Source organism: Phacochoerus africanus, chromosome 3 (assembly GCF_016906955.1).
Source record: "Phacochoerus africanus isolate WHEZ1 chromosome 3, ROS_Pafr_v1, whole genome shotgun sequence".
Lineage (NCBI taxonomy): Eukaryota > Metazoa > Chordata > Mammalia > Artiodactyla > Suidae > Phacochoerus > Phacochoerus africanus.
Genome location: NC_062546.1, coordinates 27,761,671 through 27,775,101, shown reverse-complemented (window position 1 = coordinate 27,775,101; position 13,431 = coordinate 27,761,671). Strand labels below are relative to the sequence as shown.

The following is a 13,431-nucleotide window of genomic DNA, read 5'->3' as shown; positions in this document are numbered from 1 at the left end:
AGTGTTAGTGCCACTTATCTCAGATCTCAGATTTATTTTAGTCCGGGGATGCCCAATCCAGAAAGGAACAGAAGGTGGAATAGGAAAGTATAGGTAATCATTCAAATTATCTACTGTTTTATTTTCACATGGTTTTGATGGCTAAAAGATGGCTAAAACTCCTTTCACACAGAATAGTTAAGAGTCAATAATGTCTTAGTCTATAATAATTTCTCCATGTAGGTATTGCTTTACCATGTGTTTTAATTTTTATAATCTCATTCCTTAGCAATTTTTCCCTAAAGACACTCAGCAATTCTTCTTTTTACTTTATAACCTCATTGTATGTTGATTTTAAGTAATGGTCCAAAATGGTCATGTCTTCATGTGCTTTGCTGTCTTTCTTTCTAATGTTATGAAATCGTCTTCATTTAAGAAAATTAACAAATTTTATTGGGGTATAATTTGCATATAGTAAAATCTTGAGTATACAGTCTGATTAGTTCTGACAAGGGTATAGCACCATGCAACTGTGACACCATAATTCAATATAGAACATTTCCATTACCTTAGAACACTCCCTCATTCCCGCCCCCTTTTAGTCAACTTTTTACTGTTCATTCTGCCTTCTTACTCTCTCTGCCTCCCAATCAGAGGCCACCACTGTTCTGATTTCTGTCTGCAGAGATTAATTTTGCCTGTTCTAGATATTTTTATAAATGGAATTGTATAGTATACATTTATATCTGACTTCTTGGCATGTGTTTTTGAAATTCATCCATGTCATTGCATGTATTAATATTTTGTTCCTTTTTATTGCTGATAATAAATTCTATTGAATGAATATACCATAATTTATTCACTAACCAGTTGAGAGCATTTGAGTTGTTTCCAGTTTGGGGTTATGAGCAGCTCAAAATGCTATGAGTAGTTGTCTATAGATGTTTGTGAGGACAATATGTTTTCTCTTGGGTGAGTACCTAAGAGTGGAATTGCTGGGCCATACTGTTAAGTGTATATTTATAAGAAATAGCCAGAATGTTTTCCGAAGTGACTATACATTCCCATTAGCAATATATGAGAATATCGATTTCTCCACATCCTGGCCAACACTTGGTGTTGTCGGTCTTTTTAATGATATTTCATTGTGGGTGGGTTTTTGTTGTTGTTTTTTTTTTTTTTTTTTTTTTTTGGTTATTGGTTTGTTTTTGGCTTTTTAGGGCCGCACCGCAGCACATGGAGATTGCCAGGCTAGGGGTCTAATTGGAGCTGTAGCTGCCAACCTACACCACAGCCACAGCAACGCCAGATCTGAGTCGCATCTGCGACCTACACCACAGCTCATGGCAATGATGGATCCTTATCCCACTGAGCGAGGCCCAGGGATCCAACACTCAACCTCATGGTTCATAATCGGATTCATTTTCACTGTGCCACTACAGGAACTCCTTCACTGTGTTTTTAATTGATGTTTTTCTGATGACTAATGATGCTGATCACATTTTCATGTGATTATTGGCCATTCATATATCTGTATATATAGTTGCTTTGTAAGTCTAATTCCCTGAAGTCTCCCCTGAAAATGTTAGTGGTCAACCAAGACTGAGTAGAGTTTATACTCAGGTTTAAGTGTTTATACTCTCAGTGGTTCTCTTGCTTCTAGAGGTTTTTTCATTGTTGTTTTCTTCTTGGAGCCACATGTGTGGCATGTGGAAGTTCCCAGGCTAGAGGTCAAATCAGAGCTAGAGCTGCCGGCCTACGCCACAGCCACAGCAATGCCAGATCCAAACCACGTCTGCAACCTACACCACAGCTCACGGCAACGTTGGATCCTTAACCCACTGAGTAGGGCTAGGGATTGAACCTACGTCCTCACAGATACTAGTCGGTTTCCTTACCACTGAGCCATGACGGGAACTCCTGCTTCTGGAGTTTTGCCTCTAAATTTCCAACTGTTTTGTCAGCCCTGATGTTTGAATTCTAATAGCTCAAGCTAGTAAGACTTTAGCTATGTGCCATTCTGCTATATGCATATTGGAAAATGTACTGAATCAAAAAAAGCAGCAAACTCATTCGTCTTACCTAGTAAACTTATGTCTTTTAAGGATGGGCACCTCACCAGCTGCTGCTTTTTCACTGGGCCCCCTTGGACTCCCCTAAACATACATAGTTAGCATATGTATGTGTGCATCGTTAGCATATATAGTAGCACATAGGAATTTATGCAGAGTTTTGGCTCATATTTTGGGTGATATCTTTTCTGTAGCTCTTTCTTTTCTTTGCTGTTTTTGTTTGTTTGTTTTTTGTTTTTCATTTTTTGTTTTTTTTTGGCTGCTTCTGTGGCATGTGGAAGTTCCCAGGCTAGGGACGGAACTCGTGCCACAGCAGTGACTCAGGCTACCACAGTGAGAATGCTGGATCCTTAACCCACTGCGCCACAAGGGAATTCCTGCAGCTCTTTCACTTCCAGGATTTTCCTCCTACTAAATTTCCAGTCGCAGGAATTCCCGTCATGACTCAGTGGTTAACGAATCCAACTAGGAACCATGAGGTTGTGGGTTTGATCCCTGGCCTTGCTCAGTGGGTTAAGGATTCGGCATTGCCGTGAGCTGTGGTGTAGGTTGCAGACGTGGCTCGGATCCTGCGTTGCTATGGCTCTGGTGTAGGCTGGCAGCTACAGCTCCAATTAGACCCCTAGCCTGGGAACCTCCATATGCCACTGGTGCGGCCCTAAAATAAATAAAGAAATAAAAATAAATAAATAAATTTTTAGTCGCTGTACTGGACCTGAATTCTCTTTTCTGTTATCTCTATCTAGTGAGACTAGAGTTTTCTACTGCTGGACCTGCCATGTTTGGGGAGTGACCTCAGGCAAAGAAGCTATTAACTCATAATTCTCAACCTTTGTAGTTGCTGTTTTTCATAATTCTTAAACTTCGTAATTGCTCTAGTTGCTGTTTTTCATGTTTCTCTATTTTCTCTCTACTTTTGATCACTTTCCAGTGTCTTCAAATAGTCATATTTTTGTATTTTATCTACATTTTGTAATAATATGAAGAAGATTTGGATGATAATGCAATTTGCATTACTCCATGTATTTATTTTTATGAGTACTTTTTAAGATTGATAGGAAATTCAGGATTTGCTTCAAAATCAAGGGGGTGGATGGAAGAAAAATTGACAATGTAATTGGCTGTAAGATGATAATTTTTAAAGCTGAATAATGAGTACCTAGTGGGTCATTATATTATTCCTTCATTTTTTAATGTTTTAAATCCTCTATGATAAAGATTTAAAAATTAAGTACTCAATGCAGTCTCAAAAATTTGCGTATATAATAATAAAGACTAAAGTGTTGAGAGAAAGTAAACAAGATCTAAATAAATGGCAGGGCATACCATGTTCATGGTTTGGGTGACTAATGTCAAGTCTTCTTATCTGATCTGTAGATTCAATGCAATCTCTGTAAAAATCCCAAAGGTTTTCATTTGGGACATTGATAACTTGATGTTAAAATTGATAGAGAAATGCAAAGATCCAAGAATAGTCAAAATAATTTTGGAGTATCTAATATATAGCAAGGCTGATTACTGTATAAAGCTACAAGGATAAATGAGACCAATGGAACAAATAGAACCTTACTGTCCTATATATGGGCTAATAATATATGACAGAAGTGGTATTGCAGACCTATGGAGAGAAGGTCTTTTTATTTTTTCCTCTTGTATAATCAATGATTGGACAATAGGTAACCATATAGAACAAAATGAGACTTGGCCCTTTCCTCACTCCATATAAAACAGTTCTAGGTGGATTGTAGATCTAAATGTGAAATTAAAGCTCATGTAAGCAAATATAGGAGAATATCTTCATGACCTTGGAATAGGGAAAGAGTTCTTAAATAAAATCCACCAGAAAAGCGCTGACATGCTTGTAGGGAAGGAGATTGTTGTATTTGAACATACTTATCTCATGATAAAATCAAATGATACCATGAAGAAAGTTAAAAGCCAAACCCCAGATTGAGAGAAGATAATTATAACACTTAAAACCTACAAAGGTGCATATTCACAGTATATAAAGAATTCCTACTAATCAATTAGAAGAGAATTGACAACACAGTAGAAAACCACCAAAACTGGCATTTTATGAAAGAAGATAACCAAATGGCCAATAAACATGTGAAAATGTGCTCAGTCTCACTGGGAAAAGCAAATTAAAACCATCATGAGTTTCCATTGTGTACCAATTTATATGACTAAGATGAAGTTATCAAACAATACTAATAAGTGTTTTGGAGAATGTAGAGCATTGCAGACTCATAAATTTGCCACTGTAAACATAAATTGGTACAAGCATTTTGGGAAATAGCTTTAGTTGATAAACCAATGTCATATGACTTAGCAATCTTATGCCTTAACATACATACCCAACAACATGTACATCAAGAGGCATATATGAGAATCAGTAGTAGACTGGATAAATAGTGGTATGTTCCTGCAATGAATATTCTACAGCATTGAAAATCAGGAAATTAGAACTGTGTAAGTCAATGTGGTTGAATCTCATAAGCATAATGTTGAGTAAAATAAACCACACAGAAAAATGTTTGCAGTAGTCTGATTATTATATAAAGTTTTTATTTGTTTGTTTTCTTTCCAAACTAATGTACCATATTTATGGGATTGCATATTTGTATGGTAAAACGATAAAGTAATGATCAGAGTTCCCTTGTGGTGAAGTAGGATAAGGATCCAGCATTGTCACTGCAGCAACTTGGGTTGCTGCTATGGCACGGGTTTGATCCCTGGCCCAGGAACTTCCACATGCTGCAGCTCCCTGCCACCCCCTGCCCCACTCCAAAGTAACAATTACTGTAAAAGTCCAGATAGTACCTGCTGCCAGTGTTTTGTTTCTTAGCTGTGGTGGTGATTTCATGAGTCTTCACAATTGTAATCAGTTAACTTAATTTTTGTTTTGTATACCTTTTGTTATGTTATATATTTTAACAAAAATAGGAAGCCATGGCTAAAGGAGGAAAAATAAACACTTTAGTAAGTTTCATGGAGCTCTGATTTCTAGTTTCAAATCTGTCAGCAGTTAGCTATGTAACAGGGTCAAGTCATCTCATCTTTTTTTTTTCACTTTTATTCATACCTCTAAAAGGATAGAGTTGTATATGTTATTGCTAGTACCTTCTTACAAAATTAAATCAGCTTTATTGAGGTCTAAATTTACAAACATCGGTGTACCTAAATACCAACATTTTATGATGAATTTTAAAAAGCTATTAGTAAGGCAAGAGGATAATTAGATTTTTAGACTGGAAATAACACCACTTTTTTTCTTTTTCTTTCTATTTTGGGGGGGAGAGCTGGGGATTGCAGTATGCAGTGGCTTCATCTCAATTCCCAGACCAGGGATTGAACCTGGGCCACATTGGTGAAAGCGCTGAATCCTAACTACTAGACCACCAGGGCACTCCCATAATACCATTTTTTATAGTCCTTTGTAGTTTGACATTTTTGACAGATAAGTTTTGTCAATTCTTCCACCACAGAAGATCTCTTAGACTCTCTGCTCAGAAGAATTTGGTACAGAAAGAAAAACATCATGTAAAAATGAAAGCCAAGAGATGTGCTACTCCTGTAATTATCAATGAAATTCCACCCTCCAAAAAAATGAAAGTGTAAGTAGCCACAGCTTCTGTCAGTTGGCATAGATTTTTTAACCTCTTTTTGCTCCTGTGGTAATAATAGCAAGCAGAATACACAGTGCTTGTTCTTATTTTTGTGCTTGTTCTTATTTTTGTCAGTTAGGAATGTATTTTGCTGAAGGTATTAGCCTATTTAACTAGAATGGGTCAAAGAATAGTATTTTATTTGCTTCACAGTCTAAAAGTAGTTTGCTGCTGGCTTTGGTTCAGTACTATCTCTGTGAGTCTTAGTTGTGTTTTGTCTGTCTGTTTGTTTGTTTGTTCTTCATATGTGTTGCTCAGGATAGCTCCTCTGTGTTTCTTAGCTTCTTCCTGTGTTTGTTGCCTCATTGTCACAAGATAGCCTGCTATAGCTCTAGATGTCATATTCATGTTTGAGAAAAGAAGAAGAAAAAGAAGGGTCTGGCAAAAAAAAAGAGGGGCAGCACCCATATCAGGAAGTAAAATATTTCCGGAAACATTTAATGATATACCTCAGTTGACTGAACTGTAAATTAGATCCCTCTAGTTGCAGTAGAGACTGTTGAAGCAAGTATAATACTTTTATCTTTATACATTGTTGCCTTAAACAAAATTGGGGTTTTTTTAGTAAGAAAGAAAGTGGAATAAATATTGGGGAGGCAACTAGTTGTCTGGCATTTGCTCATTTGATGATGAGCAGTCAGATTCCTTTCCCACCCTCCTGAGCCATCACCAGACAGCTCTTACCCTGACTTCTGCTGGCATTCTCAAAGCTTACCTATTGTAGCCATTGGTATATATGATACGATGATACTATTGGAAGAATCTTGCTGTTGAAACATGTTTGTCCTAAAGAATGAGAAAGTTTAAGCCATGTGTGGCAGATCTGGGGAGGAGGGTAAAGCAAGATATGCTCTAGGGAATTGAGGGAATATTTTTTGTCCTTTTGAACTTAAGTTCTAACAATAAAATGAAGCCAGAGGAAGAGGAAGAAGGCAGTGCCCATCAAGATATTTCTGAAAAGAATGAGTGTTCCCCAGAGAAAGCCAAGGGCAGACGCACTGGGCCTTGTATCCCACCTATAAGGTATGATTCTTCTCTGAATTTCAACTTTAGAGTCAGTAGAGTAAAACTACAGATGGGTACATCTACAGTCTGTTTGATGCACATGGAGCTTGGGAGACTCCTAAAGCTGTAACCACGGTAAGTCCTCGTGGGTGCTCGAGTCTTACACATTGAGAAAAATATACTTTTAAAACAAATGAAAAAGAAATACAAAAAGAAAAAGTTAGTGAAGCTTCTTTCTACCTAAATTGGCAGTTTTTATTTTGCCAAGCTCCCTTCTGGACATTTCACTAAGTAAAATACATATTTTTACAATCAGTGTATAAATAGTCTTTGGGTTCTGCTTTATTCAGTTACCATGAGGCTATTTTATTTTCTATTCTGCTGCAAAATCTTCACATTTATCCTTTTGATAGATTGTTAACATTCTATCAAATTATATGTAAATATTTCCTGTTGAAAATGTAGTTTCCACTTTTTCATTATTATAAGGAATCAATGAACATCTTTATAGGCAGACCTTTTTCTTTGAGTAATCTCCTCAGGCTAAGGAGAAAGAAATTCCTTGATCGAAGAGTATGATCAGTTTTATGGCTATTGATATTTATTCCTAATTTTATTTCTGAAATGAATATATGAGTTTACAGTGCCATCAATTCGATTTGAGTATTTTTATTTCCTTGTAGTCTCCCCTGCATTAATTTTTTTTTTACTTTAAAAACCGTTTCACATTAAATTGATACAATGTTGATGATATCAAATTGTTTTAATTTTTATTTGTTTGCTGAAGAGATTGTGTAACTGTTATTGCAAACACCTTTTCCAAAGTTCCTCTTGGGTGAATCATCACTTTCTTTTTCTATTATCTGTAAGTGGCCTGTTTTTTCTTCGTTTGTTTTTTTGTTTTTAGGGCCACACCTGCAGCATATGGAAGTTCCCAAGCTAGGGGTCAAATTGGAGCTGCAGCTGCCAGCCTACGCCACAGCCAAAGCAACACCAGATCCAAGCCATGTCTGCAACCTATACCACAGCTCACAGTAATGCCGGATCCTTAACCCACTGAGCAGGACCAGGGATCCAACCTGCATCCTCATGGATACTAGTTGGGTTTATTACTGATGAGATACAACGGGAACTCCTGCATCTGTTTTTCATAGTGTTATCTAAGTTAATATTGATTTACTAGGTAATACTTTTTGATTTTGATGATTATTTTATCACAGATTAAGAATCTAATCTATATAATGCCTTTAGATTTTTTTGAACCATTAAGTCTCTTTCTCCTCGCCTCTTTCATCTCCTTTACTGATCTACTCTTTAGGCAGAAGGTTCTAAAAAGTACTGAGGAGCAAGAGTTGGAGAAGAGAATGAAAATGCAGCAAGAAGTGATAGAGATGCGGAAAAAGAATGAAGAATTCAAGAAATTTGCTCTTGCAGGAGCAGGTGAACTTAGTTCTGATGGAGTCTTATTTATGGGGGGTGGTTCTCATAATCTTGGGAGAGTTTTTAAAATCTCTAAAGCAAAAAAGTTTCTTGGATAGTAGTCAGCTTAAAAAGATGTGTCTAGGAGTTCCCGTCATGGCGCAGTGGTTAACGAATCCGACTAGGAACCATGAGGTTGCGGGTTCGATCCCTGCCCTTGCTCAGTGGGTTAACGATCCGGCGTTGCCGTGGGTTGTGGTGTAGGTTGCAGACGAGGCTCGGATCCAGCGTTGCTGTGGCTCTGGCGTAGGCCGGTGGCTACAGCTCCGATTTGACCCCTAGCCTGGGAACCTCCATATGCCGCAGGAGCGGCCCAAGAAATAGCAACAACAACAACAACAACAACAACAACGAAAAAGACAAAAGACAAAAAAAAAAAAGATGTGTCTATATAGAAGGTTAGACACTAGTCATATCCCAATAGTCATTCCCTAGAACATTTTATATATGTTGATCCTTTCTTGGAACATGGCCGTTCCTTGCTAATTGTAGATGTCACACCCATCTTTTGAGGGCTTTTTTTTTTCATGAGGATTTCCCTCATTTCTCCAGTAGAATTAATTCCTCCTTTTTCCTCATAATTCTTTTTCTTTGTTTTAGAAAAAGAAAGAACTAGGATTGAGACAGAAGATAAAGCAGTTGGGCAGACCAGTTTTTTAAAATTGTTTTCCCATTTTATCCCAGGCAGAGGAAAAGAAAGCTGAATGAATCCAGTTATAGTTATGTAGGAAAAGTAACTGATGGAGCTGATGGAATCAGAGTTCTGCTTTGCTCTGGCTTAATTATTATTGGTGGAGTCAAAGCTAAAAAGCTGTGCTTACTGGGTTGAAAAACCATCTCTGGAGTTTATAGGGTCTCCCTCTTGGAGATGCTTAGTTACGTGTGCTTTTATTTTTTTTATTTTATTTTTTTGTCTTTTTGCTATTTCTTGGGCCGCTCCCACGGCATATGGAGGTTCCCAGGCTAGGGGTCGAATCAGAGCTGTAGCCACCGGCCTACGCCACAGCCCCAGCAACGCGGGATCCGAGCCGCGTCTGCAACCTACACCACAGCCCACGGCAACGCCGGATTGTTAACCCACTGAGCAAGGGCAGGGACCCGAACCCGCAATCTCATGGTTCCTAGTCGGATTCGTTAACCACTGCGCCATGACGGGAACTCCCACGTGTGCTTTTAAAGTCAATTCCTGGAGTTCCTGTTGTGGCTCAGTGGTTAACAAATCCAACTAGGAACCGTGAGGTTGCGGGTTCAATCCCTGGTCTCGCTCAGTGGGTTAAGGATCCGACGTTGCCGTGAGCTGTGGTGTAGGTCGCAGACAAGGCTCGGATCCCGCATTGCTGTGGCTCTGGCGTAGGCCGGTGGCTACAGCTCTGATTAGACCCCTAGCCTGGGAAAATCCACATGCCGCGGGAGCGGCCCTAGAAAAGGCAAAAAGACAAAAAAAAATTAAATAAAAAATTAAAAAAAGTCAATTCCTAGATTTTCCTATCAAAAGTATTCCAGTTACTCTGTGTCTCCAGAGCTATGACCACGCCTGGGAGGTGGGTTCCTCTCCCCGTGTTCCCTCATTAATGTTCGCATCTTACCAAAGGGCCTCAGACCTGAGTACTCAGGGAATAAGACATGTACGTTGGTGTCCCTGAGGACTGCTTCAAGTGCAGGGTTATAGGTGGAGAGTAAACAAAGTTAGCTCCCTGGTAATAGAAGTACCAAAAGGATTGGATAAAAGGGGACTTAGTTTAAATTCTCTATAAACTATGTTTTACTCTGCTGTTATGTTTACTCTGTTATCTATATGTTTTACTCTGCTCTTCATGCAGGGCTCCCTGTGAAGAAATCAGTGACCCAGGTAACCAAATCAGTTGACTTCCACTTCCGCACAGATGAGCGAATCAAACAACATCCTAAGAACCAGGAGGAGTATAAGGAAGTGAACTTTACATCGGAACTGCGAAAGCATCCTCCCTCTCCTGTAAGTTGATGGACTAAGTTAATATTCTTGTTACTAATTCCATGAGGATTCTGGTGTAGTAATTGTGGGCACTGCTTCTAATAATATAATTGAGAGAAGCATATTTTTTGAGTTAAGATCTAAATCCTCACTTTGCCTCCTCTAAGCTGTGTAATCTTAGATAAATCACTATATGTCTGTGGGAAGCATCTTATCAAGTTGCTGTGAAAACTGCATTGAAAAATATATAGAATTATGTGTGACAAATTGTATAGGCTCGTTATAGCTTGTGTTATGAAATTTTTGAAAAAAAATCCCTCATCTGCAAAGTTGTGTCTTAAATATAACAGGGTTTACAGGAAAATTGGGGTTGGGGTAGACCACTCAAATCCTATTCAGTTTTGTTACCATAACAGTTCTTTCTTTCTTTCTTTCTTTTTTTTTTTCGGCTTCACGCATGGCACGTGGAAGTTCCCAGGCCAGGGATTGAACCTGTGCCACAGCAGTGACAATGCCAAATGCTTAACCTGCTGAGCGAGCAGGGAACTCCAGTAACAATCCTAAATAAAAATTCTAGCATTTGCGTTCTCTCGTGGTGCAGTGAGTTAAGGATTGTCAGCATTGTCACTGTAGCAGCTATGGCATGGGTTCCGTCTCTGACCTGGGAACTTCTGCATGCCATGGGCATGGGCGCCCCCCCCCCCCAAAAAAAATTATAGGGCTCAGAATTTCTACTTCAGTTTGCAGTTAGCATCACTTGTTGAAGACATTCCTTCTGCAGTCTTAAATCCTGGGGTTGTACTTCTTCTTTCTTTGAGAAATAGGCCCATGAAGAGTTTTGTTTTAAATCGGAGATCAATTTTATCAAAATTAATGATCTAAGGAATAGACTTCTTCATCAATCAGTTTTTGGTAGGATGCGTGGAGAGAATTTGATTCAGGCAGCTACCTGACCTGATCCAGATCCAGAAGCCCAGTTAAAAAAATTTTTAATGGGACTGGAGGTAGGCTACCTTTGCAGCTACCCCCCTCTTCTAATTGTAAGAAAACTTGCTCTCGATTGCTTCAAAATATTAACATACTTGGGAAAATCCCCTGACTGAACCATCACAGACAGGTAATTTGTTAAGTGCTAGATCTCCTTTTTAAAAGAGGGAGTAGACTGGTTATAACCCTGGCTCAAGGGCTGACAAACTTAAGGATAATAATCTTGGCTTTCCACGGGCCCTTTTTCTCTTATTCCCTGCTGAGTATGTGGCTTGTGGTAGATCTGAGCTCTTCCATAACACTTCATTGGGGAACAACTTCTTTCTTTTTAGGCTCGAGTGTCAAAGGGATGCACCATTGTTATGCCTTTCAACCTGTCCAAAGGAAAGAAAAGAACATTTGATGAGACAGCTTCTACGTATGTTCCCCTTGCACAGCAGGTCGAAGCCTTTCATAAGCGAACCCCTAACAGATACCACTTGAGGAGCAAGAAGGATGATAGTAGTAAGTTTCTTTCCAGTCTCATACCTGGCTGGAGCCTCCCCTAGAATTCTATTTGCTTACATCTTCGGCACAAATTTGCCTTTATTTGAAATCCCAGCTTCTGAACTAAAGCTTGGCATATGCCTGTATATAGACAACAAATGTATACATAGTTGAGCGTTTCTTAAACCACCCAGCCATTTGTCCACTTATACCCATCAACCGCCTTAATCCTCCTTGTCAGTAATTGGCCGGGGGGTGGGGTGGGGGGAATTAAAGTAACCTGAGATGTCATTACACATCAAGGCTATCTTTGCCATGTGTCAGGGTGTACTCTTACCTACAGAAAATGAAAGCATTACATTTATTTAAGGTTGTGTAGTTTTTGTTCAGCGATTCAACAAATGTTTTACCACCACAAAACAGTTACTTTGCTGCAGGGAGAATAGAAGTGAGCAAGATGGACCTGCTTAACATCAAGTTTTTAATTCAGTGAGAGAGATAAATAGATCATTACAAATTATGTTCCGTACTACAAAAATGGAGGGAAATATAAGAATCAAGGGAGGTGAGAGATAGAGCAAGTCTGTGTGCTGAGAAGGCCCTGGCACGAAAGACGTTGAAGATACAAAAGAGAAAAGAGATAACCAGTGATTAAATCTCTGTGCCAGCAGATAGGAGAGGGGTACTTAGCACAGATAGAGTGATTGTTCTCTGAAAGGAGGTTGGAAGAGAGGAATGGGTACAAATGTTGGTGGTTTTGTAGGTTTGGTGATGAACAGATGAGGGGAATCTAATAGTCTGTCTTTATGAAAAAAAATTCCTCCAAAAAGGAGATAAAGAAGTTTGAAGGAGTGGAGGTGTGGTATAAAATAGTTTTTGAGAGTATAGGGTAGTATTCTGGATAAAGCAGAATCTGGTTGTTTTGTCTTTAAAGGTTTCTTAATTTTTTTCTGCTTTTGCATAAGCCCTGTTTAGTGCTATGTTAGGTAGCCAGATGTGTTCCTTTAAGTACAGCATTTCCTAGTATTGTTATTATCACCATTTGTCAAATTTTATATTATGAAAATAATGAAATGTCTTTCTTTATCCTAGGGGAAATATAAATATTAACCATAACTTTCTAAATAATATGTTACTCTTAAGAGTCTGATGTACCCTGCTCTTAGAATCTCAGTCCTGGCAAATAGAAAGAAAAGTTACTTTTTGCAATTTTTATTCAACACTTTGTACAGTTATAGCTATATAGAGTTATATACACTTGAGGCCTGGCTTGTTTCTGAAGTAAGTCTATTTCATTTCTGCCTCCCACTGTGATAAGGTGGTCTAAATTAGATTCATTCTGTGTAGTTGTAAAAATTGACGAGGTTGCTCCTGGTCAGGTAAATCAATGCTTTCTGTGAGTAGCGATGATGATCTTATTGATGCTTTGACATGGTTTTTTACTTTTTCTGTTTGACTTTCTATGAGAGGTGATCTTGATGTTTTGATGTAGTGCTTTTAGGGAATTTATAATGTTGGGAATTATTCCTTGGTCTTTAGAAAGACCTTATTTTAAAGCTGGAATATGCAAAAATCTTATTGTTCAATAATGAACAAAATAGTCAGCGGGAACGCAGTACAGGTCTGTGCAGTGATAAGGAATTCATCAGATCCAAATGGATTTTAGGTTCAGAAGATGATAGCAGAATTTGCCCAAGGGCTACCTTCATCATTACTCCTGAATAAAGAGTGAGAGGGAAAAAGGACTGAATGTTTGTCAAGTTGACTGATATGTGCTCAGCTGAAAGTGGAGGGCCAGCTACTC

At 38.5% G+C, this 13,431-nt stretch overlaps 1 protein-coding gene across 10 annotated transcripts in view; it reads left to right on the top strand.

The window, feature by feature from the left end:
* Nucleotides 1-13,431, top strand: part of TPX2 (TPX2 microtubule nucleation factor) — a 55,245-nt gene that overhangs the window by 25,163 nt on the left and 16,651 nt on the right. For all 10 annotated transcript variants that reach the window (XM_047771377.1, XM_047771379.1, XM_047771383.1 and 7 more), the window contains 5 exons: nt 5,540-5,668; nt 6,614-6,742; nt 8,043-8,164; nt 10,024-10,175; nt 11,474-11,645. In XM_047771377.1, the coding sequence (XP_047627333.1) occupies nt 5,540-5,668; nt 6,614-6,742; nt 8,043-8,164; nt 10,024-10,175; nt 11,474-11,645 (704 nt within the window). The remainder of the gene's footprint in view (nt 1-5,539; nt 5,669-6,613; nt 6,743-8,042; nt 8,165-10,023; nt 10,176-11,473; nt 11,646-13,431) is intronic.